General features: G+C 49.0%; 2 protein-coding genes across 7 annotated transcripts in view; both read right to left on the bottom strand.

Moving 5' to 3' along the window:
• Positions 1 to 2,503: 2,503 nt before the first annotated feature.
• Positions 2,504 to 13,008, bottom strand: lbr (lamin B receptor). 6 transcript variants are annotated; one of them, XM_084700319.1, is made up of 14 exons: positions 12,850 to 12,983; positions 10,768 to 10,881; positions 10,339 to 10,513; positions 10,062 to 10,265; positions 9,191 to 9,268; positions 7,905 to 8,082; positions 7,369 to 7,562; positions 6,991 to 7,240; positions 6,732 to 6,835; positions 6,336 to 6,461; positions 6,078 to 6,246; positions 5,906 to 5,986; positions 5,111 to 5,233; positions 2,504 to 4,969 (listed from the first exon to the last, which is right to left on the bottom strand). In XM_084700319.1, the coding sequence occupies exons 3-14, from the start codon at positions 10,507 to 10,509 to the stop codon at positions 4,809 to 4,811; spliced, it is 1,839 nt and encodes a 612-aa protein (XP_084556445.1). In that variant the 5' UTR covers positions 10,510 to 10,513; positions 10,768 to 10,881; positions 12,850 to 12,983; the 3' UTR covers positions 2,504 to 4,808. The 6 variants fall into 6 exon arrangements, with proteins under 6 accessions (XP_084556445.1, XP_084556446.1, XP_084556444.1 ...); XM_084700320.1 differs by having other exon boundaries at positions 10,768 to 10,858; positions 12,850 to 12,966; XM_084700318.1 differs by lacking the exon at positions 10,768 to 10,881 and having other exon boundaries at positions 12,850 to 13,008.
• A 1,815-nt stretch (positions 13,009 to 14,823) lies between these two features.
• Positions 14,824 to 24,984, bottom strand: part of enah (ENAH actin regulator) — a 57,258-nt gene continuing 47,097 nt past the window's right edge. Inside the window, 11 exon segments of the mRNA XM_084699527.1 lie at positions 14,824 to 17,509; positions 17,931 to 17,988; positions 18,429 to 18,513; positions 20,224 to 20,290; positions 20,890 to 20,941; positions 21,216 to 21,264; positions 21,497 to 21,642; positions 22,376 to 22,492; positions 22,494 to 22,642; positions 22,645 to 22,689; positions 24,842 to 24,982. Coding sequence (XP_084555653.1) covers positions 17,472 to 17,509; positions 17,931 to 17,988; positions 18,429 to 18,513; positions 20,224 to 20,290; positions 20,890 to 20,941; positions 21,216 to 21,264; positions 21,497 to 21,642; positions 22,376 to 22,492; positions 22,494 to 22,642; positions 22,645 to 22,689; positions 24,842 to 24,982 — 947 coding nt within the window. The 3' untranslated portion in view covers positions 14,824 to 17,471.

Here is a 24,984-nt window from a genome sequence, read left to right as displayed (position 1 = left end):
TCACCACAGTTGTAATGAAAACAGCGCCACGTATCGTACTAAGATATGACATGCTTTCGGCCAATTATTCAGTTTATTCACTGCCATATATACTAGGATAATAGCAGTTGCCCCAAAAATTAGCATTATCCGAAAAGCTATATTCAAATTGATAGCATCATGGAAACGTACTGAGTTAGTCTGACTTATTTCTAGTTCATTCGGTTCCATAAAGCTAGCTCAACGTAATTCGAACTCAGTTAGGCCTACTATGGTAACTTATGCTTCGAAACTAGCCTTGTCCACTTGCCTTCACACAGTGGACCACGCTCGGGGGCGTGTTAGAAGAGTTAATACAGAGTCAGACATCCCAAGTCTCCCGGAAGTTCCGGGAGTTTCCTGTATTTCAATGGCGGCTCCCAGACACCCGCAAATGCTATATAATCTCCCGGATTTCGGAGCTTTTGTATTTAGAGCGAACGCGAGACTGTGCAATGGCACACGTCTTACTAAAACAGCGGCCACGCGAAAGGGAATAAGGAAACTGTTTCCTCTACTAAAAAATACAATGCGGGTCACGTGAAAAAAGGATCCAAAGACTCGTAGAAAGACCGAGTCGGGAAATGAACGAATCATTCGTTTCCTCTAGCTACTGAGCCTATGCAGGTCACGTGAAAAATTATCCAAAGACTCGTAGAAAGACTCAGTCGGGAAATTAACGAATCACTCGTTGAGAGGACTCGTTACTCCCGAGTCATTATAAGGATTCGTTCAAAATGAACGAATCATTCACTAACGACACATCACTAGTGTCGATCAGGTCATCATATATCTCTGGCAACTGGATTACAGGGCTTGACATTAACTTTTTGAGGCACTTGTCCTTTGGACAAGTACATTTACGTTTCACTCTATGCACAAAAGTCACTTGACTCCGATACCTTAAAATAGCCTGACCAAGGGATCGGGCAAAACTAGCCTGGCTAACGGAGGTCGCTTTCTCAGGCAAATGATGAATGAAACATGAAACAGAAATCCGAGATGCTGGCTAGCAGGCTCGTATCTACAATAGGCAGTCCTCCCAGACGTTTCTGGTGTAGAATGGACTGAAATACAACATTGTGCACACTGCCAGTGAGTGACCCGAGTCTGACTGATGCTAACATCAAAACGGGGACGCAGTCTCACTCAGATTGCCAGTTTTAAACAAAATCACAAAAACAATTGGACCAGCTGGCTAAAAGCTGAATTCCCATATCTCTTGAAAGCTGCCCTGCTCGACATTTTAAATGTAGAATTGACTGTAAAATTATTAACTTTGTGACATACCGGGCTAGCCTGACGTTGTCATACTCATAATTCTAGTCAGAATATGAGTCTGAACATTCTCCGTTGGGCTTTGAGTACGGAGCGTGTTTCAACCAAACTCGTAAAACAAATGCCTCTACGCTCAATTGGATAGACCTACAACCAATCAGAGCAACGTATTATGTTGTTTGTTGAAAACGAATTCAACCCAAGGGCTCTTTCGTGACGTTGTTGATTACGTTACTTTTGATCATCTGTCCATCATTGTATAAAGCCCGCCCTGGCAATTTCATTGGTCCGTCCTGATTCTGGGTTTTCTGTAGTTGTCCCCCAATACGAGACCCTCCAGACCCAACTTCCCGAACACATTTTTTTGTGGGCGGGAGAAGTTGGGCTGGCAGCCAGGCTAATACCGGGCGACATTCTCAATCAAGTTTCAAAACTTTCGTGATCCAAATCAAGATTCTGATGTGACAGATCACTGGGGAATGGCTTTCTCTCTTAAAGGCTGTCCTCCTCGACCTTTTTAAATCTAACTATTTGTATTATCCGTGTGGTCCTTTTGGCGTTTTAAATGCTATCCTTTCCCGGTTTTCTGCAACCACATTGTAAACATTCGGGATGCACGCGCAATCAAATAATTGGTCTATTGCTATAAATATAGGTGCTCCTGTCTCAATCTAAATACATCTTTTACAAGGCATGATGCAAGGAATCATGTGTAGTGGCCATAATCTAGCAAATGTTACTGGAAAAATGTATGAAATGCTGTATGGCCTAGTTGACAAGATCATGCAACATTTAGTCAGCGTAGCTGATTGTGAGCTGTAAACTTTTCTGTCTAAAACAAAGCACAGGTTCATGAACGTCAACTCATCCAGCAGCTCAGCTTACGCCCAGAGAACTCCCAGGACCAAGGTGGCCCTCCACCACCTCTGCAGGGCTGTGTTGCAGGACCAAGGTGGCCCTCCACCACCTCCAGAGGGCTGTGTTGCAGGACCAAGGTGGCCCTCCACCACCTCTGCAGGGCTGTGTTGCAGGACCAAGGTGGCCCTCCACCACCTCTGCAGGGCTGTGTTGCAGGACCAAGGTGGCCCTCCACCACCTCTGCAGGGCTGTGTTGCAGGACCAAGGTGGCCCTCCACCACCTCCAGAGGGCTGTGTTGCCCCCTGCAGAGCACAGGCTAGGACACATCACAGACCACTGTGACAAGAATCAGGCAGATCAATTTTAATTAAAAAGTAAAACAAATGTGGAAATCAGAAAAGCAACTTTAAATATCTACTGTGAAATAAGATCTAATATCTCTACGATGACTGTGATCTCTTTTTATACTTAAAATCACATAATTATTTTAAAAAATGAAATCCAAAATATTTACATTGCATTTTGTTGTTTTCATTAAAATGCTAGCTACTCTAGTTCTTCACTATTCTGCTCTGCTACTGGCAGATGAAACACTGGGTATGAATGTAGGATGAACAATGTAGAGAAGAGCTACCACAGCATGGGGGCCAACACTAGAACCTTCTTTTAAACAATCGACAACTGTCACTCATAGAGTTCACATTAAGAACAACAGAAGAGGATGTCTGGTGTTGATGGATGAAGCTAACAGCAGTGTAAGATACCCAGCGTGGCAGTGAGGAGAGGCCTGCTGCAGAGGACTGCCTGCTGGGGTGATACCAGCTGTCTGCTTCTGGCCTCAGGTCAGAAGCAGACCCTCAGTTGCTCAGCGCTACACTGCCCCCTGCAGCCCCTCTGGGGAACACTTCAACTCTGAACCTGACGTAGCAAACACACAGCATAATAACACTTTGGATCAATCATTAAAGTTGAAATAATATTATAAATACAAATGTTAAACATCTTGCAAACACCATCTTGCATTGGATGCATTTAAAACAACAATTCAGTTTCTTCACACTCAGTGAAATCTACATCTCTCTATAAAAATATAAACAACAAAACTATTAAGACATAAAACCTTCTAAATCCTTGTCTGTCCTGAGAGATCGTTAGTCCTAGTAGTGGTCCAACTGTACAGGTAAAAGGCGCATCATACACAATATACACAAGCAAATATACGAGGAGGTATACTTACCAAGCAGATACTGTAAAACTACTGAATATGCGAGTGAAAAGGGTTTTAAGATATAGAAGTATTTATCCTGAGCCAATGTCAAGGGGTAAAAAAGAAAATGCATATGTACAAAACAATACATACAAGCCAGAATTTACCAGCATATTTTGAGGCAAGTTTAAAACATTCCCATCAATTTGAAACATCAAATAAAGGCATGAATCCAAACACAAGCCAGCTGATGACAGAAGTCCATGTTCCTCCAGAGGAAACACGAGAGAATCAAACTAGCAAGATTCCACTTCCTTAATCATCTCAAGTTCAAATTTCTAAATTGATTTAAAGTTTTTGTTCAGTTTTTTTAATGAATTGGGCTATTCCACAGCTGACCTGGGAGCCTTTGAGGAGGGGCGTGGCCAGTAGAGGCTGGGGATGAGGAGGAGGGGCGTGGCCAGTAGAGGCTGGGGATGAGGAGGAGGGGCGTGGCCAGTAGAGGCTGGGGATGAGGAGGAGGGGCGTGGCCAGTAGAGGCTGGGGATGAGGAGGAGGGGCGTGGCCAGTAGAGGCTGGGGATGAGGAGGAGAGGCGTGGCCAGTAGAGGCTGGGGATGAGGAGGAGGGGCGTGGCCAGTAGAGGCTGGGGATGAGGAGGAGGGGCGTGGCCAGTAGAGGCTGGGGATGAGGAGGAGGGGCGTGGCCAGTAGAGGCTGGGGATGAGGAGGAGAGGCGTGGCCAGTAGAGGCTGGGGATGAGGAGGAGGGGCGTGGCCAGTAGAGGCTGGGGATGAGGAGGAGGGGCGTGGCCAGTAGAGGCTGGGGATGAGGAGGAGGGGCATGGCCAGTAGAGGCTGGAGATGAGGAGGAGGGGCGTGGCCAGTAGAGGCTGGAGATGAGGAGGAGGGGCGTGGCCAGTAGAGGCTGGAGATGGAGGATGGGTATGGCCAGTAGAGGCTGGAGATGAGGAGGGGTGTGGCCAGTAGAGGCTGGAGATGAGGAGGATGGGTGTGGCCAGTAGAGGCTGGGGATGAGGGTGTGGTCAGTAGAGGCCAGGGATGAGGGGCAAGGTCAGTAGACGACAGGGATGAGGGGCGTGGTCAGTAGAGGCCAGGGATGAGGGGCATGGTCAGTAGACGACAGGGATGAGGGGCGTGGTCAGTAGAGGCTGGGGATGAGGGGCATGGTCAGTAGACGACAGGGATGAGGGGCGTGGTCAGTAGAGGCCAGGGATGAGGGTGTGGCCAGTAGAGGCCAGGGATGAGGGGCGTGGTCAGTAGAGGACAGGGATGAGGGGCGTGGTCAGTAGAGGACAGGGATGAGGGTGTGGCCAGTAGAGGCTGGGGATGAGGGGCGTGGTCAGTAGAGGACAGGGATGAGGGGCGTGGTCAGTAGAGGACAGGGATGAGGGTGTGGCCAGTAGAGGCTGGGGATGAGGGGCGTGGTCAGTAGAGGCCGGGGATGATGCGGTAGCGCACGACGCTGCAGTACTCGTCCCAGGCAGAACCGTACTTCCTCCGGCACAGAGCCTCATCACGCGCCTCACGGTGCACCAGCAGGCAGGTGAAGTACACCACGTAGAAGTAGGGCAGCAGGTGGTCCAATCCTGCACGCACACACACACACACACACACACACACACACAGGAGGGTTCAGGGTTAAGATAAGGGGTCAGGGGATGGTATCTGCTGACTCACCACAGGGTAGGGTCAGGGGTCAGGGTTAAGGTCAGTTTCTGCCGACTCACCACAGGGTAGGGACCAGGCCAGGGCCATGATGATGTCACCCAGGTAGTTGGGGTGACGGACGACACCCCACAACCCAGACACCAGCAGGCTCTTCCCTGTTGCCGTGGGGATGGTCTTCAAGTCTGGACACACATTACATTTACATTTAGTCATTTAGCAGACGCTCTTATCCAGAGCGACTTACAGTAAGTACAGGGACATTCCCCCCGAGGCCACATATTGCATTTCCAAATTATTATTTTTTAACACTATATGGTTTAAAACACGCAGCGTATTCGTTCAGCTGCATTTACTTTCCCTGCACTCCCTCCGTCTCTCTGTCACTTAAACGTCTTTCTCACATACGCACAGTCACAACGTCAGCACACGTTATAGCAACGATGCATACATATTCCGTTCTAGTAAGACCGACAGCTATATCAGCAAGCCTTCAGCGTTAGTGCCATACCTAAAGGTCTATGAAAGTTGATGCTACTTTTCGCTAGGTACCTATGAACGTGTCTTAATCATAGGTTCCCCTTCGTTCTTTTGGTGAGAAAGTCTCAGGAGCTAGCTACTTACCCGGCATCATGGAGCCGACCAATTAAAGTTATTTAGCACTGGCGTTGCTTCCTAAATTATTAGTTTGTTGTTGTTGTTTTCGTGAAGGTGTGAGGTTAGGGCTAGACAGGTGAGGGGTTAGGGCTAGACAGGTGAGGGGTTAGGGCTAGGCAAGTGAGGGGTTAGGGCTAGGCAGGTGAGGGGTTAGGGCTAGACAGGTGAGGGGTTAGGGCTAGGCAGGTGAGGGGACTCACGGGCGAGGCTGGGGTGGTCCGGGTTCCTCCTGAAGGCGTTCTTCTGAGAGTTGGCCTTCCTGAAGATCACGTATCCAACAGCTGCAAGACCAAACACACTGAGATCCACTCCAGCACCACAACACAGCAGTCTTCTGACCATCCTAACCCTCCATGCAGGTGCTTCTCCTACCGTTGAGAGTGAGGATGGCTGCCAGCCAGGGCAGGGTGAGAGGGCTGGGGTGGCTGACCAGGTAGAAGGCCTGCAGGCTGTACACGAAGGGAACCCACACCAGGTCTCCAAACGCCAGCATGAAGCCAAACCCGTCCTGCACGATGTCCATGGTGGTCAGGATGGCCTCCTGGGGTCAGAAGTCAACACGGTCACATGCACTTGTATCCAAACAGACACACACTGACCACAGACAGCAGAGCTACAGTGTGTGTGTACCTCGTTCCACAGGGCGTCCAACACGTAGAGCAGCTGGAAGGCGTTGACCAGGATCATGGCAGCAGACGGCCTCTCCAGACCCTGCAGCCTCATCTCAGCCAGGGCCATGGACATGTTGATCACCACCTGGACACACACACAGCGTGAGGCCAGGACCGTGAGAGGAGCTGCTCTGTCTCATGTTCTCTCTCTAGTGAGAGAGCGGACCTACCCTAACGGTGCATGTCCACTACAGCGGAGCGGGCGGCTCCGGCTTCCAATTCATTTTCGATGAAATCGGGCTTATGAATTGGAAGCCGACAACTCCGCGCCGCTCCGCTGTAGTGGACGCGCACCATAACCCTTCCAGCCGCAGGACCCTGACGAGCCACCAGGTGGAGCATGCACACCACTCACCCAGCCAATCAGACCAGGGCGCAGCTCACAGAAGAACTTGAGGTCGAAGCTCCTGATGCGGGGGTTGAGCTCATGACCCATGAAGAAGTCGTAGATGATGTTACCTGAGGAGAGGAACAGCCACACACACATGACGTCCATAAACACATCAGCTCCTGGAACAAACACTTCTACGTTTGAAAAATACAGGAAAAAATACTTAAATCTTTAGCTGGACTGTGTAAGTAAGAAACTTCCACAGTCCCCCTCCCTCCCTCACCAGAGTGGCCCCCGGGGGCCAGGGCGTGGGCGGGGGCCCAGCGAGAGCGTGCGTACAGGAACAGGCTGAGCACCGTGGCCAGAAGCGTGCTGGCCACTGCCAGCTGCAGGAAGTGGCTGTGCACGTAGGTGAGGTCCACTTCCTGGTGCAGCGCAGCACCCAAGGCCAGCGCTGTCAGGACCAGGCAGGAGAATCCGTTGATCCGGTACTGCAGGCGCTGGCCGCTCTTCAGAGGCAGGCCTTCAACAACCTGGGGGAGACACTGTTAGATATGGGCTCAGGGTGGAGGTGTGGTTGACAGAGACAGAGAGCTCAAGTTTGTTTAAGGTGTGTGTGTATGTTTATATATAACATGTGTGTGTGTGTGTGAGTGGTCACCTTGCCGACAGGGAGCAGGTGCAGCAGGGCCTGCAGGAGGATCCAGAGGCAGACAAGTGTGAGGGCCTGGGGATCCCAGAGGGCCTGGGGGCTGGGCAGGGACAGTGGGGCCAGCACGCTTGCATCCTGCTGGCCTGCCTTCACCAGCAGACACAGCACCATGCATGGCAACAGCAGCAGCATGACCACCACTCCTGGGATACACACACACACACACACACAATCAATCATAAAGACACACAGTAGTGAGTAACAGCAACCTTGGATCTAAACTTCTTGTAGTCTAGACTAGAATCACAGAATGAATTTCTTCTGGGTAAAACAGGGGGGCAGATGTGCTTTTCTGAGTGTTGATAAGGTGTGCTTTGGTTTTGGGTGTTTCCTGTTAGTGGGTGATAAAAGGCAGAGGAGACCGTGGTGACCAGTGTGCTCCAGGAGCCATCATGGATGACACACGGCACCTTGTGATTGGTCAGCACAACAGGAAGTGTGTTTGAGGCTACTCATTCCAGTGCAGGCCTGTGGGACATGCGTACCTATCCGTCCTCCAAACTCCAGCTCTGTGGTCCTGGGGGTGGGGGTGGGGGCTGGGGCAGAGGTGTCCTGCTGCTGCTGCTGCTGTTGCTGCGGCCCTGCCGGCCGGGCATCCCCATCATCCTTCCTGCGCCGCAGGTTGTAGCGGCTCTCTACCTTCTTCACCGGCTCCCCCTCCACCTGGAACAAAGAACATTAAATTAAACACAGTTGTGATTATTTTTCTTTCGAAAATCATTGCACCATCCAACAGTTAGATAACCCTCCAACTATAAGCCAACCCTCCAACAGCTAGATAACCCTCCAACAGTAAGATAACCCTCCAACAGCTAGATAACCCTCCAACAGCTAGATAACCCTCCAACAGCTAGATAACCCTCCAACAGCTAGATAACCCTCCAACTATAAGCCAACCCTCCAACAGCTAGATAACCCTCCAACAGTAAGATAACCCTCCAACAGCTAGATAACCCTCCAACAGCTAGATAACCCTCCAACAGCTAGATAACCCTCCAACAGCTAGATAACCCTCCAACAGCTAGATAACCCTCCAACTATAAGCTAACCATCCAACAGCTAGATAACCCTCCAACAGCTAGATAACAGCTAGATAACCCTCCAACTATAAGCTAACCATCCAACAGGGAGATAACCCTCCAACAGTAAGATAACCCTCCAACAGCTAGATAACCCTCCAACAGTAAGATAACCCTCCAACAGCTGGATAACCCTCCAACAGCTAGATAACCCTCCAACAGTAAGCTAACCAGCAACGACCTGAGGGGTGTTTCCTGGTTCTAGTAAAGCCCATTCACTAACATGATGAGAGGTATTTCCTGGTTCTAGTAAAGCCCATTCAATAACATGATATAAGAGGTTTTTCCTGGTTCTAGTAAAGCCCATTCACTAACATGATGAGAGGTATTTCCTGGTTCTAATAAAGCCCATTCACTAAGATGATGAGAGGTATTTCCTGGTTCTAGTAAAGCCCATTCAATAACATGATATAAGAGGTTTTTCCTGGTTCTAGTAAAGCCCATTCACTAACATGATGAGAGGTTTTTCCTAGTTCTAGTAAAGCCCATTCACTAACATGATGAGAGGTATTTCCTGGTTCTAGTAAAGCCCATTCACTAACATGCATATTAGCTAGCCCACCACTGTCTCTCACCACCACCCAGCAACATCAAACACACAGCTTTTCAAACGAGGAGAAGAGGGACTATTTAAATAAATAGACACACAACATTCCTAAATAACATGTGTAGGGTTAGGCTAAATGTCTCACCTCATTCACTTTGTTAGCGGCGTCATTCTCCTCTTTCTTTTCATGCTTATTGTTGCTATTGTTATCAACTGGCTTTGCCTGTGGTGGACACACACACAGTGACACACACAGGGAGGCCAGGCCGTGAGCAGGGGAGGACAGGAGAGATGGTCAGACAGGGGTGAACCCAGGGAGGAAGACAACCCCAGAGACAGTCACAAGACTCTCTCACATTCCACATGATTATACTGTACAGGCTGCCTGCTACAGCTACACTCTCACACATTCCACATGATTATACTGTACAGGCTGCCTGCTACAGCTACACTCTCACAGACCAGCGCCAACTACTTTAATGTGATGTGTCGCTGACTGCATGGGCAGTAATACTCCCGGCTACATTTACATTCTGTTACATTTACATTCTATTAGAGAGAGAAACAGATATATACAGAGACATCTCACCAAGTACTGGGGTTAGATAGATACAGAGAGAGAGAAAACATACAGGGAGAGAAAGACGGAGAGGTAAAAAAGTGACAGACAAATGGAGGAGAGGAGGTATTTCACCAAGGGTTAAACAGAGGGGTAGAGAAAAGGCGAGAGGTAGAGGGGTAGAAGGAAGGAGGGAGGTAGAGGCAGAGGGGTAGAGGGAAGAAGGGAGGTAGAGGCAGAGGGGTAGAGGGAAGGAGGGAGGTAGAGGGAAGGCAGGAGGTAGAGGGAAGGAGGGAGGTAGAGGCAGAGGGGTAGAGGGAAGGAGGGAGGTAGAGGCAGAGGGGTAGAGTGAAGGAAGGAGGTTGAGGGAAGGAAGGAGGTAGAGGCAGACGGGTAGAGGCAGAGGAGTAGAGGGAAAGAAGGAGGTAGAGGCAGAGGGTTAGAGGGGGTATCTTACCAAGGGGCTGAGTCGGACCTCCAGGACCTCCTTCAGTTTGGGCTCCCTGCGAGAGGTGGGAGTCTCCGTAGCGACGGCGGCAGTGGTGCGAGAGGAGGAGCGGCGGGTGGTCCGGGCCGGGGAGCGTGACCGGGAGCGCCGCCGTGACGGGGAACGAGACCGAGACCGGGAGCGCCGGCTGGAGGGCCGGAACCCTGCTCCGCTCTGGAACCACAGAACCATGGTTACACATCATGGTAACAGTCCTCTACTGAGCTAGTGAGTCTGCCAGTCCTACCTTGATGTCAGCATCCCTGAGCTCCAGCTCAGTGCCGTCCTTGTACACCACCGTGTAGAGCTGGCTCTGGGCCTCGTAGCCCAGAACCCTCACCTCGTAGTACAGGTTGCTGCCAGGCCATCTGCCCATCACCATCTCCCCACTCTGGAACCTTGCACTCGGCATCCTCATCTATCTGGGGGGGGGGGGGGAGACAGTCAGAGAGAGAGAGAAAAAGAGAGAGAAGAAGAGAAAGGAAGAGAAAGAGAGAGGAAGAGAAAGAGGGGAAGAGAGTGTGAGAGAGAGGGGAAGAGAACAGGAGAGGAAGACAGAGAGAGGAAGACAGAGAGGAAGAGAGAGAGGAAAGGGAAAGGAGGTGTGATGGAAGACAGAACACAGGGCAGTTTTACAAGGAGAAGGGGATGGCACCAAACAAAGATTCTGTCTTACTGTTGGAAGTAAAGATCACAATGGAGAGCTGCTGCAGAGTCCAGACGACAACTAAACTGGGATTGTTCTGATTCACACTGAACGAGACTCTCTGGGTTCATAAAGACATGCAGACTGGAGACAGGTTAGAGTAACACTGAACACAATGTAGAACTGAGATCAGCAGGATGGAGAGAGATGCTGTGTGTGTGTGTGAGAGACAGAGACAGAGTGAAGTGCTGACGTGCTGGTCCACACTAGGTTTAACTCTGCAGGGCTTGACTAGCCACGGTCCCATCACTCTTTTGTCAGAAGCTCAAAGGCCTTTGTGATTGGACTTACACTGACATACAGGTAAGTCCTAAATGTATTTCTGGAGCTGACTAAATGAACACCAAAATAGGTTAATGGTTACTCATTTACTGTGTAAACAAACTTTCTTTCTAACTCTAACAACATAAACATATTTGTTGTCTTAAAATTGCACACAACCATTGCAATTTACCAGGTACCTTCTTAGAATAAAAGTATCGTGCATACAGTTATGTCAGATTAGTAACATCAACACATACATAAAATAAAAAATATATTATCTAAAAAGATAAGACTAGCATAAACCAGTCATTTCTCGCAGCCCATAATGGCCCACAACATAGACATCTATGTATACACAACATAGTATACATAGATGTAGCGCAGACAGAGCCCACTAAGCCGTCACAGTTGGTCACTAATCTAGTAAAGCAGATTCCATAACATCTTACTCCATTAATACAAGCAGTCTCACTATAGACACACACCCCAAGTTTCTGTGTTGACGTCCTAGCGTGTCTCGTGCTCAGGTCCATACGGCTGTCGCTAAATGTCCCGGTAGTCCTGCTAGCTCGGAGTCACACTCCGCTCAAACTCTCCAGACCCGCATCCGTAAAGGACGCGGGCTATGACGTCAGCACCCCGCTTTTAGAGACGTAAGCATCTAGGCGCTCGCTGGCTGACAGACAGACAAACTACTTTAAAACAGCCTTTAACTGGGTTTACAACAACCAAAACTGTTGTTAAGACTAACGTTGGACAGTGGTTAGATCTACACTCTCATTTACGTTATAGCCCATTAAAAACTGTCTGCTTCGTTCTAACTTTATTGCAAAACTAAACATACCTGCTATAAAACCACAAAAGAAAATATGACTTCAGTTAAATTGTTGAATGTTGTCAAGCCATATCAAATTTCCAGTCGATTTAGCGACAGCAGAAAAGGTAGTTGTTGAGCGCACATAATATAACGGTACTGTATGTACATCGCCCGCTGGCAGACTAGGAACAATCAAAAGTGAAGGAGCGGGATTCTAAGCATGCTTGAAAACTCGAGTGTATCTAGAAAACAGGATGAAATAAAAAACCGTGACTAACTTATCATTGCTACCACATAGCAAATAAAGAATCTGCTCCTTTAAATAATACCTTGCTTCAAATGACAGCGGCAGGGAGGGAAAACGTCATGTATTCAAACCTACAGGGCAGCTAGCGGCAGATCAACATGCTAACGAATTAGTTGACTACCCGATAAAAACTGATAGCTCAATACGTTTATTCAGTTAACTTGTAAAAGTGGTTGCTGCTAGCTAGACGAAGAACAACAACAACATATCTGTATAAAACGTTTGATTGTAAAACGTAAACTATGCACCGGTTGGACGCGCTTCACACTACAGTAGTATAACCTGCAGCAGAGCCGCTATTAATTGAGCAACACATATCTCTTCACTAGTTGAATATGCGCGTGGAGCAATCACTCAACTACCAACGCTTCTTAAAAGCTTTCAATAGCTGAAACAGAAAGTAAATGTATTTATCTATAATGAATATAAAATATTTGCTTAACGTGTTGTCTGAAAGGTTACCATTGCAGAACAAGACTACGCCAGCCACTGTCAGCTTGCTAGCTAGTTTCTGTAGCCTAGCTACGTTAGCGGAGACAGGGGCTATCTTTGAATATATAGCGTTATATCGTATCGTACGTTACCGGCCTCATTAGCCCAACAAAGACAAACAAAACCGATCAAATTTTTCTACATTAGAGGTTACACAAATACGTGTTCTTACCTTGATATATCACCTTCAGTTCCAGCAAGGAAAATAGATATGTATCCCTTTAAAAACGTGCAACGAAAAAAAATATTTTTAAAAACTGCAGAGGAACGTAGAGCGCGTTCTCCCTCCCTCTATCTCAAAACGAGTGACTGTGATGGCGCGAAGCCTTCTGATTGGCTCAGCAGCTTATCATTTTAAATAGTTGCATCTTCTCATTGGCGACTGTGGAATTTAACAGAGTTGTGATTGGTTACCACCAGGTAGTCACGACTGCATGTCCTTGCGCTTTGTTTACGGGTGTCAGAATGCTTGTCATACAACATGGAGGAATGGGTGATATTTGTGATACACGATAACAATTATAGTCTATAGTATTGAAATTAAATATAAATCCATGCGATACTGTAAATGTCTGTTTGTAATTGAGCAGTTTAATGAAACAAATCAAATCAAGGGCTTCACATTGACTGTCAAGTCTATCTGTATCAAAAGTTATGCTCTAAAAAGTAGTTTGTTGCCTAGAAGCTGAATATTTTGTACTATATTTCTGAGATATATGGTAACAGGTAACAGCATAACACATATCTGTTGTGCATGTGCAGCTGCCTTCTTAAACAGGGGGCATAACGTCAGGGATCATTCACATCCTGTCAGGCTGTTCACTCAGCCTCCTCTCCCCCTCTCTCTCCCCCCTCCCTCTCTCTCTCCCCCTTCCCCTCTCTCTCTTCCCCCTCCCTCTCTCTCTCCCCCCTTCCCCTCCCTCCCCCCATCTCTTCCCCTCCCCCCTCCCTTCTCTTCCCCTCCCTCTCCCTCCTTCCCTCCCCCCCCCCCACACTTCTCTTCCCCTCCCTCCGACCGACCAGCAGACAGCAGCAAGTGATCCTGCTCATAGATATATATAAACACTGTATATATATATATATATATATATATCTATGATCCTGCTGTCTCTAGTTCTGCTACCAGTGGAACCTCAGATGAACAGCAGAAATGGGTGTTACCTTCTACAGGAAGTCTGTGCATGACATTGTTTCCCTGAAACACACACACACTCTCACACACCACACACACTCTCACACACCACACACACTCTCACACACCACACACACTCTCACACACCACACACACTCTCACACACCACACACACTCTCACACACCACACACACTCTCACACACCACACACACACCAGATCAGCCATAGGGGATCATTCATGGCCATTTTCTCTGGACAACCTGAGGATGTGATCATGAGTGAATGGAATCAGGCTCAGACACCAGAGGGTTAAATATAGTCTGGGCTCCAGTCTCGACACATCTCACAGCTTCAGTTTCAGATGGCCCCGCCCCCTGCTTCCTGCTTGCCTCAGCTGAACTGTGCAGCAGCTGCAGAACAGCAACAACCACGAGCTGCAGGCTGGAGGGAGACACCTGGTGGAGGGAGGGAGCAGAGCTGCAGGCCTGCAGGCCAGGCTGGAGGGAGACACCTGGTGGAGGGAGAGGGCAGAGCTGCAGGCCTGCAGGCCAGGCTGGAGGGAGACACCTGGTGGAGGGAGGGAGCAGAAATGGAGATGGTCCATGGCTAATAAAAGGGCTTGGTCTGGATTTCTTGGACATGAGATGTAAATAGTATGTAACCGAGGCTCTGACAGCAAGCTCTGACTGACTGAGATTATAAGGAACCTTGCTCGACTCTCTGTACTTTGTGTGACTAGTAGTTCATGTATATTGATGTTACTCATGTATTTGGTCTATTGTTGTGTTCATTTATAAATATGTTGAAATGAGTGAGGCAACATAACCCCAGTTGTCTGCATGATATCAGCGTGTCTCGACGCCAAGTGAACCTCAGGATTTCTGTCTGCTCCACTGATATGGACACAAAAATACTTGAATAAATAATAAAGACTAAACAAGACAACTAAGACATTCAATGTGTTGGTGTTAACAAGATCATGCTGAAGGATCCACTAAATATCACTCCAAATGTAATCATGTATTGCAATTTTTATTTCATTCGCTCAAACAAAACAATGTTAGTATGTAAGAAAAGTCTAATTCATATGAGAACGGTATGGTACAATGTGAATGCCAAAAGAATAAAAGACAGGAAAGAGAAATGTAAATTTGAGAAATGTCATTGATTTAAGTTCCAGATTTTCTTTCAGTGTTAGCTAGTCCACCATCTCAGATGGTGATGAGAGTTTGGGGACTGAGTTACTTTGATCCATTGTGTTTTGTTCAGCTTTCTAATCCCAGATAATAACACCTGTAACTGTGTAACATTGTAATGGCCTCAGGAGAAAACAAAAGGCTAGGTTTATTTGTACAGATAAATTCCAAAGTAAAAACAAAACAAAAAAACACTCCCTTTATAACAACTTTGAACAGGATGCAAAACACAATATCATCTATATCATGACAGCCCCTATAGAATTATTACTAGCATGTAGATCTTCAATAGTCTTTGACATATTAAATGCAACTTCAGAACAAGGCACAAACCATGAAGATTCACAAACAGTTATTAATGTAGATATGAACTATATCCATGATCAGAACAGTTATTCATGTAGATATGAACTATATCCATGATCAGAACCTTTCACTGCCAATCCAAAGGACTTTAAATTGATAGAGATGTACCTCTCTCTTGACGATGATATGCAACAAAAGGCGACTCAGTTTGAGTGTGATGTGTTTAGCAGGAGTAGACTGGCATCTGAAACCTTTGGTGAATCAGCCACATTATTGGCAATGGAGGCTGCAGCCTGGACGCAGCAGTTGGTGGTCGTTGTGGATTTCTATGGGTTTTTAAAGTGCAATCGATGCTGTAAACACACATCTGTACGGACCAGTTTTAAATGCTCTGCTACTCCTTAGAAGATGATGAGAAAGGAAATAAGATGAAACCCAGCAAGATTCAGCTCCCCTGTGCAGGTTTGATTATGAGCCCTGATCAACATCAGTCTCTCTAGAGACAGTCAAGTCAAAAGGAAAGAAGCTCTTTCACTCTAGTCTCCACAGTTACACCTTCAATCTCTCAGATGATTGGACGGCGAGATGTTTGGAAACGCTAACTTGGCTCACTGAAAAGAAACATGCTTTCTTCAGCATGTGCTGAACAAAACCAACAGGGAAACTGTCATTTTCAGCTGAAATTCATGCATTTTTTTACTGAGTGGCAGGAAATAAAGGCAAACCATTAAAAAAGGAACACACAGATGCGATCATCAGTAAGCACACCGAAACAAGCTAAATGGCACAAGCACATCTTCCTCCCCAACACGCAGTTGAACTCTTCAATAATAAGCATTTCTAAAGAAAAATCTAACATGAAGAAATGCAGCTGCTAACATAAAGCTTCTCTGAAAATGAAACAAGCAGAGTCGCCTTGAGCAGCTGTGATAGGGAGGGCAGCTGGTCCCATCTCCAGACCTTAATGTACAAGTCAGGATCAGTGAGTGGGTGGGGGCGTCAATAAAGATAGATGCTACACTTATTGCTTATAAACTCATGATGAAGTAATTACATTTTTCCTGGCGACCTTAGTGACCTTCACTGTGTATAAAAACGTAACATGCACCAAATGTGACAAAAATGAAATGGAAGGAAAAGACCCCTCAAATAACTGTCTGGATCCTTCTACAGAACATTTTCATGGCCAGTTCAGCATTTTAAACCATTGCTTTCACCGTCAGAATAGGTTTGGTAAGGAGCTACAATGATTGATTTTAGAGAGGACACTCCCCTGTGACATCATCAGCCTGTGACATCATCAGGCTGACACACACAACACATAGGAAACGCAGTACAGTAGCTCTTCAGGAGCATTTGAAAAAGATAGGAAATGATTATTTCTGGATATTACAGACTAGAAGACAATGACTGACCATCTGGTAGAGATTTGATTAAGCTACTTGATATGGCCAAAGATTTACATTGAAACAGACATGATTGATAGATTTCTTTTGTAAATATCTTTTTTTCTCTCTTTTTTCGTTTATATTCAGATTAAAATAGTATTTGAGGAAGACAAGCTTTACAAAGTCCTGCAGTGGTAGACTCTACCCAGTCCTTCATTCTCTCACACACAAGAGGCTCCAACATGGAAACTGAGCCATTACCCTCTGCCTCCCGATCTCTCACCACTCCCTGAACATGAAATCACACTTGTGTGCCACGATAAACTCCCATTAAGCATGAAAACTTCCTGCTAGATTTCACACACTTCCTTCAATGGTTAATACAGTTTTAGAGTTCAATACATTTTAATGTTTTGTTTAATTGCGGATTTTTGTAGTTTTTTTTTGTAGTGTAATAGACAAAGAAAGAAATCTTTGCATAAAGACAGTCGCTTCTGCCGTCCAGGAGAGACAACGACGTGAAGAGGCTTCACAAGATGGACGTCAGCGGATGCCCACGCTACACGCTACACGCAACACGCTACACGCCCCACTGGGCTGTGGGCCTGTACTACTCCGCCCACAGACAAGTCCTCTGTGTTACTCCGGTTGCTGTCATTAATGTCACCTGTTGTTGTGTTTTCCTGTGTGGGTGTATAGTGTCTGCAGGAGTGAGCAGGGTCTGGATGTTCTGGGATGTTCCGGGACATTCCGGGACGTGAGGTCAGTCCTTTATGCAGAGCTGGACCTCCCCAGCTCCTCCCTGATTGCTGAGGAGACAGAGGAGGAAGATCAGAGGTCAGAGAAATAAAACTAGCAACACTGGCTAGCAACACTGGATAGCAACACTGGCTTTCAACACTGGCTAGCAACACTGGCTAGCAACACTGGCTAGCAACACTGGCTAGCAACAGTAACATTGGTTAGTAACTGTCTAATAACACTATCAAACAATACTGGCTAGTAACACTGGTTAATAGCTCTTCCCAACACTGACATACAGCATGTCCTGTCTGCCTGCTAGTGCTAGTGGCTAGTGCTAGTGGCTAGTGCTAGTAGCTAGTGCTAGTGGCTAGTGGCTAGTGGTTAGTACTAGTGCTAGTAGTTAGTGCCTTCTCTCCAGATGCTAAACCAACACTGTTACACAGTAGTGCTGACAGACAGCATGCCACAACAATCATTAAGAACTACCGTCGATGAGCTCCTCTTTCAGCTTGGACAACTCCTTCCTCATCTCGTCCAAGATGTCCTGAAAACAAACAAAAAATGCATGAAGACGTTGTCACAGATGCACTAGTGTCCTCGTGGCGTGCGCACAGTGAGAGGGTGGGAGAGCTGAGGGAGTGAAAGAGAGGGAAGGGGGTGAGGGAGAGGGAAGGGGGTGAGGGTGAGGGAGGGGGTGAGGGAGAGGGAGGGGTGAGGGTCAGGGAGAGAGTGAGGGAGAGGGCCCTGGGGCTTCCTGTCTGCTGTAGCTGATAGGGGGATCTGGGCTTATCTACCACGCGCACACACCAAGACGAGGGAGGGACGCACAGCAGCAAGTGCCATTGGGCACACCCTCACCCCCTACCTCACCCCCCATGTTTACCCTCCCCCCTTCCTCACCTACACCCTCAAGCTTACCCTCACCTCCAGGTCCACCCACACCCACACCTCCACCCTCATCTTCAATCAAAGAATGATTATTACCTGTTTCAATCTGTCATAGTCAAGGCCTTCTGTCGGCACGCCGTTGGCACTGAAAGATCCAGTGGGTGTGGGAGTGGCCTTAGGTCTGGAGGAGAGGCATGAGAGAAAGGTTAACCTACAGTAACCAATGGTGTTCACCTCCTGCAGACTGCTACACCCCTGTCAAACAGACAAACACTTCAACATGAACAAGTTGACAGAAAGTGCACTGAACTCTCAAATAAATACTTCTGATGACCGAGAAGCAGCCGTTTGAATACCCGTATGTCGCTTTGCTTAGGGCAAGCCGCCCACTGGGACAACAACTTCCTGAACAGGTCAGGTTTCAGAGGGAAAATTAACTTGATTTAATAGCTCCAGAAAACCTGAAGAACTCAAGTTAACTGCTTTAAATAACACACTCAATGGTAAACATTCCATGATCGACTGCGTTCATCCCAGTTAAGGACTCTCAGAGACTCTCAGAGACAAAACTGACCATCAGCACCAGCCAACAAGGTTTTCACCCTGGGTTATGGATGTGCGAGTGCGAGTGAGTGTGAGTGAGAGAGAGATAGAGAATGTATGTGTGTTCAAGGAGCAGGCCTATGTGGTTTGGGGAATTCCTTTGACAAGGACAGCCATGTGCTACCAGAGGCATGAGTGAGTCTGGTGAATCCCTTGTTGGCATGAACAGAGATTAGAGAGAATGTTTCTGATGCAACACACACACACCACCCCTGAAAACACACACGCACAACCCCTAAAATCACACACACACCACCCCAAAAAACACACGCAACCCCTAAACACACACTCTCCACTCCTAAAGCGGAGCATGTTTAGCACAGCAAAGGAGGAGAGGAGGGGAGGGAAGGGGAGAGGGGGTAAGGGGAGAGGAGAGGGGAGGGAAGGGGAGAGTAGGGGGGGTGAGGGGAGAGGAGGAGAAGGGAGAGGAGGGGAGAGGGGGAGGGGAGAGGAGTCTGCAGGCCTGGGTACCTGTTGGAGGGACCTGAGCTTTGAGGATTTCTCCACGGTGCGTCTCGTCTGTGAGGGGAGACACTCGCTTTACACCACGTCCTGAAAAGACCCACTGGCTCCTCCCACAGAACCCTGCTAGCTTCGCCCTGGGACTTAGCTGGCTTCTCCCACAGACCCCAACTAACAGTTGCCGACCAGCAGAACCAGACCAGTAAAACAGACCAGACCAGCAGAACCAGACCAGACCAACAAAACTAGACCAGCAGAACCAGACCAGCAGTAACAGACCAGCAAAACAGACCAGACCAGCAGAACCAGACCAGCAGAACCAGACCGGACCAATATACCAGACCAGCAGTAACAGACCAGCAGAACCAGACCAGACCAATATACCAGACCAGCAGTAACAGACCAGCAGAACCAGACCGGACCAATATACCAGACCAGCAGAAACAGACCAGCAGAACCAGACCAGACCAGCAGAGCCATGCCATGCTGTCACGCCCCCTTCTCCTCAGCTCTCAGGTGGAGACGACATCAGACGGCATCAGACGGCATCCGACGACATCAGACGACATCAGAGCCAGACTGAGATGTAGGCTCAGAGCGGAGTCTGAGAGACTAACCCCTGACCCATCTAAGGGTCTGGCTGAGACCCTTATCGGAGAGACCCTGAGACCCTGTTCAGCATATGTTAGCTCCACAGGAACAGCTACGCTAACATATGTTAGCTCCATAGGAACAGCTACATTAACATATGTTAGCTCCACTGGAACAGCTAGGTTAGCTACACAGGTTCAGTTACCTTAGCAATGTTGTCTGGTTGTTAGCTTACCTTCCAATGACGGGGGATTTGCTACCGTTCATGGTGTTAGTCCTCTCCCAGGGCTTCCTAGGCATGTCTTGACACACACATACACACACACACACAATGGCATTAGGCATTCTCAAAGCTGTAATTCAGGCATTAAACATTACATTATAGCTGCAGCGCTCCCAAACAATAGCCACTGCTTCACTCGTAAATACAGATCCAGAGCACTACAGGGGCTGCATGTAGTGGCACTCCCTCTCTTCAGGGCTCAGCATTTTATAGGATACTGGGCAGGAGATTTGAAACATCTGTGCTCATTGGTCGCACACACATTCTCAACTTTGGAGTCCGTCCTTGTGCATGGTCAGGTATGAGTCAGTCCTTGTGCATGGTCAGGTATGAGTCAGTCCTTGTGCATGGTCAGGTATGAGTCCGTCCTTGTGCATGGTCAGGTATGAGTCAGTCCTTGTGCATGGTCAGGTATGAGTCAGTCCTTGTGCATGGTCAGGTATGAGTCCGTCCTTGTGCATGGTCAGGTATGAGTCAGTCCTTGTGCATGGTCAGGTATGAGTCAGTCCTTGTGCATGGTCAGGTATGAGTCAGTCCTTGTGCATGGTCAGGTATGAGTCAGTCCTTGTGCATGGTCAGGTATGAGTTCGTCCTTGTGCATGGTATCTCCACGCTTACCTGGTGTGTTACAGGCTGACACTTTAGGAGTTGTAGGCCCCTCCAGCTCCTCCTATTGGATAGATGCAAAAGGAGAAAGGACAAGTCAAAGGTCATCCAGATTCAGATGTCTGTTAGCCGTGGATAGGCCCTCTCCTCTATCACCATGTCCTCCTACCTGTCCTCCCCTCTCCATCAACCTCCCCTTCACCTCCTGCCTCTACTCTACTCTCCTCTCCTCCACCTCTCCCTCTCCTGACAGGTGTCGTACCCTCCTCCTCTCCTTCCCCTCCTCTGCCTCCACTTCCTCATTCTCCTCCTCCTCCAGGCAGGTTTGTCATACTCACCGCTCTCAGGTCCGGCTCGGGAGACGAGCCCTTCTCAGCAATTCTTCTTCTGCAACACAACAACAAACAGACAAACACAGTCATCAACAACACAGCTTAAAGAGTCCAACCCTGAACGGAGAAGAGGAATAAGGGCTTTTCCAAATCATGCAACTGTTGCTCCTTCATGTTATTGTATCATAAACCCTTTTTCATTTCCTTTGGGATAAATAAAGTGATAAATCAGACAAATAGATGGGTATATAGATAGATGGATACAGATGCTGAGGGTGTCATGTCACCTCCTGGCCAGCAGGGCGCTCATCTCCTCCATCAGACCCCCTCCCCCTGGCAGGGGCCCGTTCCCCCCTGCAGGCTTGGCCGCTGCAACTGCAGCCACACCCCCTGCTACGGCTGCAGCCAGGGCAGCCCCCACTGGGTCCTCACTCTGCAGAAACAGGAATGAACACAGGAAGGTCAGACACAGGACTGGCTACACTCCAGCTAGGATAGACAAGCTAGCATACACCAGCTAGGATAGACAAGCTAGGATACACCAGCTAGGATAGACAAGCTAGCATACACCAGCTAGGATAGACAAGCTAGCATACACCAGCTAGGATAGACAAGCTAGGATACACCAGCTAGGATAGACAAGCTAGCATACACCAGCTAGGATAGACAAGCTAGGATACACCAGCTAGGATAGACAAGCTAGGATACACCAGCTAGGATAGACAAGCTAGCATACACCAGCTAGGATAGACCAGCTAGCATACACTAGCTAGGATAGACCAGCTAGGATAGACCAGCTAACATACACCAGCTAGGATAGACAAGCTAGGATACACCAGCTAGGATAGACAAGCTAGGATACACCAGCTAGGATAGACAAGCTAGCATACACCAGCTAGGATAGACCAGCTAGCATACACCAGCTGGGGTAGGCCAACTGGGATAGACCAGCTAGGATACACCAGCTAGGATAGACCAGCTAGGATAGACCAGCTAGGATACACCAGCTAGGATAGACAAGCTAGCATACACCAGCTAGGATAGACCAGCTAGCATACACCAGCTGGGGTAGGCCAACTGGGATAGACCAGCTAGGATACACCAGCTGGGATAGGCCAGCTGGGGTAGACCAGATTGTGTGCTCATGCAGTGTGTGTGTGTCTCACTCGTGGCACTTTCCGCAGCTTGGCTCCAGCGAGGGCGGCGGCCAGCCCAGAGAGTGGGCGGTCCTCCGAGGGGGAGAACAGCCCAGGGGGGAGGGGAGGGGCAGGGGGGGGGGACTGGAGGAGGCGCCTGCCCAGAGGGGGGAGGAGGGGGGCCAGGTGGGGGCGGCGGGCCGCTGGGGGTGAGAGTGGGGGGCAGGGGAGGAGGTGGGGGAGGGCCCGGGGGGGCAGGGGGGCCCGCCGTGGGGGTCACAGTGGAACCAGGAGGGAGGGGGGAGGGGGAGGAGGTGTGGGCAGTCCAGGAGTCAGCACTGCATCTGTTGGGGGAGGGAGGGAGAGGGGGGAGAGGGGAAAGATTCAACAATCAGTATCACATTTCAAGATCCTCTCAAAGCAATCTAACGACTATTCTTACCCTTAAAGAAAACATACATTAACAAGACTCAAGGCTTCTAACAACACAAAACAATCCACTCCAAACACAGCATCCCAGCTGGAATAGGTTTTCCAGTGCACTGTAGGCAACACAGTTCATCTACACAGTAGTGTGATTTGTCGCCGGGTGTGACAGGAAGTAAACATGGTATAAATGAGCCACATCACCAGCAACACACTGCATCTCACACAACATGCCATTAGTTGAGTAGTTGTCAGTGGGTAATGTATGAATATCAATGAAAAGAATGGAGACAATGCAAGCACACGCAACACACATACAGAAACACACACAGAAACACACATAGAAACACACAGAAACACACAGAAACACTCATATAGAAACACACACAGAAACACAGAAGAACCGTGTCAGCCTCATAACTGGCCCTGCCTGCTGAATTAGCCTCAGGGCTTCTGAACCAGACAGTCTAATAACGACAGGCTCCTAGTTGGACCATCACATCCATGTCTATGATGGAATTTGACCACACTGAACTCTGGTCAGGGGGTCCTCCTAGCTAACCAGATGAGCCTGGAGGTCAGGGGTCCGGGGAGGGGTGGTGGGGCATCATCTCATCATGTGTCTGAGCAGTACTAAGGGTGTGAGGAGGGAGGTGGAGGTGAGGGTGTGAGGAGGGAGGTGGAGGTGAGGAGGGGGGTGGAGGTGAGGGTGTGAGGAGGGAGGTGGAGGTGAGGGTGTGAGGAGGGAGGTGGAGGTGAGGAGGGGGGTGGAGGTGAGGGTGTGAGGAGGGAGGTGGAGGTGAGGGTGTGAGGAGGGAGGTGGAGGTGAGGAGGGGGGTGGAGGTGAGGGTGTGAGGAGGGAGGTGGAGGTGAGGGTGTGAGGAGGGAGGTGGAGGTGAGGGTGTGAGGAGGGAGGTGGAGGTGAGGGTGTGAGGAGGGAGGTGGAGGTCATGTCATGTTGTGTCTCATCATTGTGATCAGGTGGTGGTTTAAACCAGGTAGACCACATGTCAACTTTCAACCTGCTGTAGATATGCCAAGCTACTGTTGCACTGTACCTGATAGAGATTGTTTGTTAACTCTAACCATCCTAAACATCCTTCCTGTCTCTGCTCTACCATGCACGAATGTCTGTGCTCTATCTGTATGTGTCAGAATGCAATGTAAATGTAATCTACTGCTGCTCCTGAGGAACACACAGGTATGTAACCAACTGTCCAATCAGCATCATAGATTTCCGGCCACACCCACACAGGAAGCTACAGCCAGACAGGAACAGACAGACACCCCTGGACACACAGACAGAACAGTGGGGGTGACATGGTCAAAAACAAAACCACAACAAGAGATAGTTTACAAGAAGATGGTTTGATAACCTCCTGGCTTTGAATCCCTTTTCCCTCAATAGGACGACAGACACCATGCCCCCCCCCAAAGACCAGACAACACACCCGGGTCTCCACCCGAGGCAGACCAGCAAGACCACGACAGAGACAGGCAGGCAGGCAGGCAGGCAGGCAGGCAGGCAGGCAGGCAGGCAGGCAGTGAACAGGTGAGCAGGCAGGCAGTGAACAGGTGAGTTGGCCAACGCAGAACAGACAGACAGACAGGCAGTCAATGTCCACCAGGCTTTATGCCTGGTAGGCATGCTAGTCACCACAGGTAGCCATGCTAGCCACCACAGGTAGGCATGCTAGTCACCACAGGTAGCCATGCTAGTCACCACAGGTAGCCATGCTAGCCACCACAGAAGCCATGCTAGTCACCACAGGTAGGCATGCTAGCCACCACAGGTAGCCATGCTAGCCACCACAGAAGCCATGCTAGTCACCACAGGTAGGCATGCTAGCCACCACAGGTAGCCATGCTAGCCACCACAGAAGCCATGCTAGTCACCACAGGTAGGCATGCTAGCCACCACAGTAGCCAGTCCTGGGCCAGGGTGAGGGGGGCAACACCACCCTCCACAGGCCCTGACAAAGGACCAGGACCCTGCTGCCTCGGCCCCCGGGTGAGTGTGGACATAGAGAGGGAGGGGAGGCGGGGGGGCAGAGAGAGAGAAGGCCTTACCCTGCGAGGGGGCCTGGAGGACCAGGGGGGCGCAGGGCTCAGGAGTAGGCCCAGAGCAGGAGCCATCTCCCAGCCTAGGGCTGACAGGCAGGCTGGCGGGGCGGGGGGCTGTGGAGGGAGAGGGGACACCAGCGGCGGGCTGG

This window comes from Hypomesus nipponensis, chromosome 6 (assembly GCF_054491055.1).
Source record: "Hypomesus nipponensis isolate SF chromosome 6, ASM5449105v1, whole genome shotgun sequence".
NCBI classification, from domain to species: Eukaryota; Metazoa; Chordata; class Actinopteri; order Osmeriformes; family Osmeridae; genus Hypomesus; species Hypomesus nipponensis.
The sequence above is the reverse complement of the archived record's forward strand: the minus strand, read 5'-3'. Positions and strand labels throughout refer to the sequence as shown.

Coding starts and splice junctions, on each gene's coding strand:
- lbr (XM_084700317.1), bottom strand. CDS start 11,594: ATGGACCTGAGCACGAGACACGCTAGGACGTCAACACAGAAACTTGGG. Junction 7,241..7,368: donor ACCTGCTCCCTGTCGGCAAG/GTGACCACTCAC, acceptor TGTCTCCCCCAG/GTTGTTGAAGGCCTGCCTCT. Junction 5,987..6,077: donor AGCCATCCTCACTCTCAACG/GTAGGAGAAGCA, acceptor TTGGTCTTGCAG/CTGTTGGATACGTGATCTTC.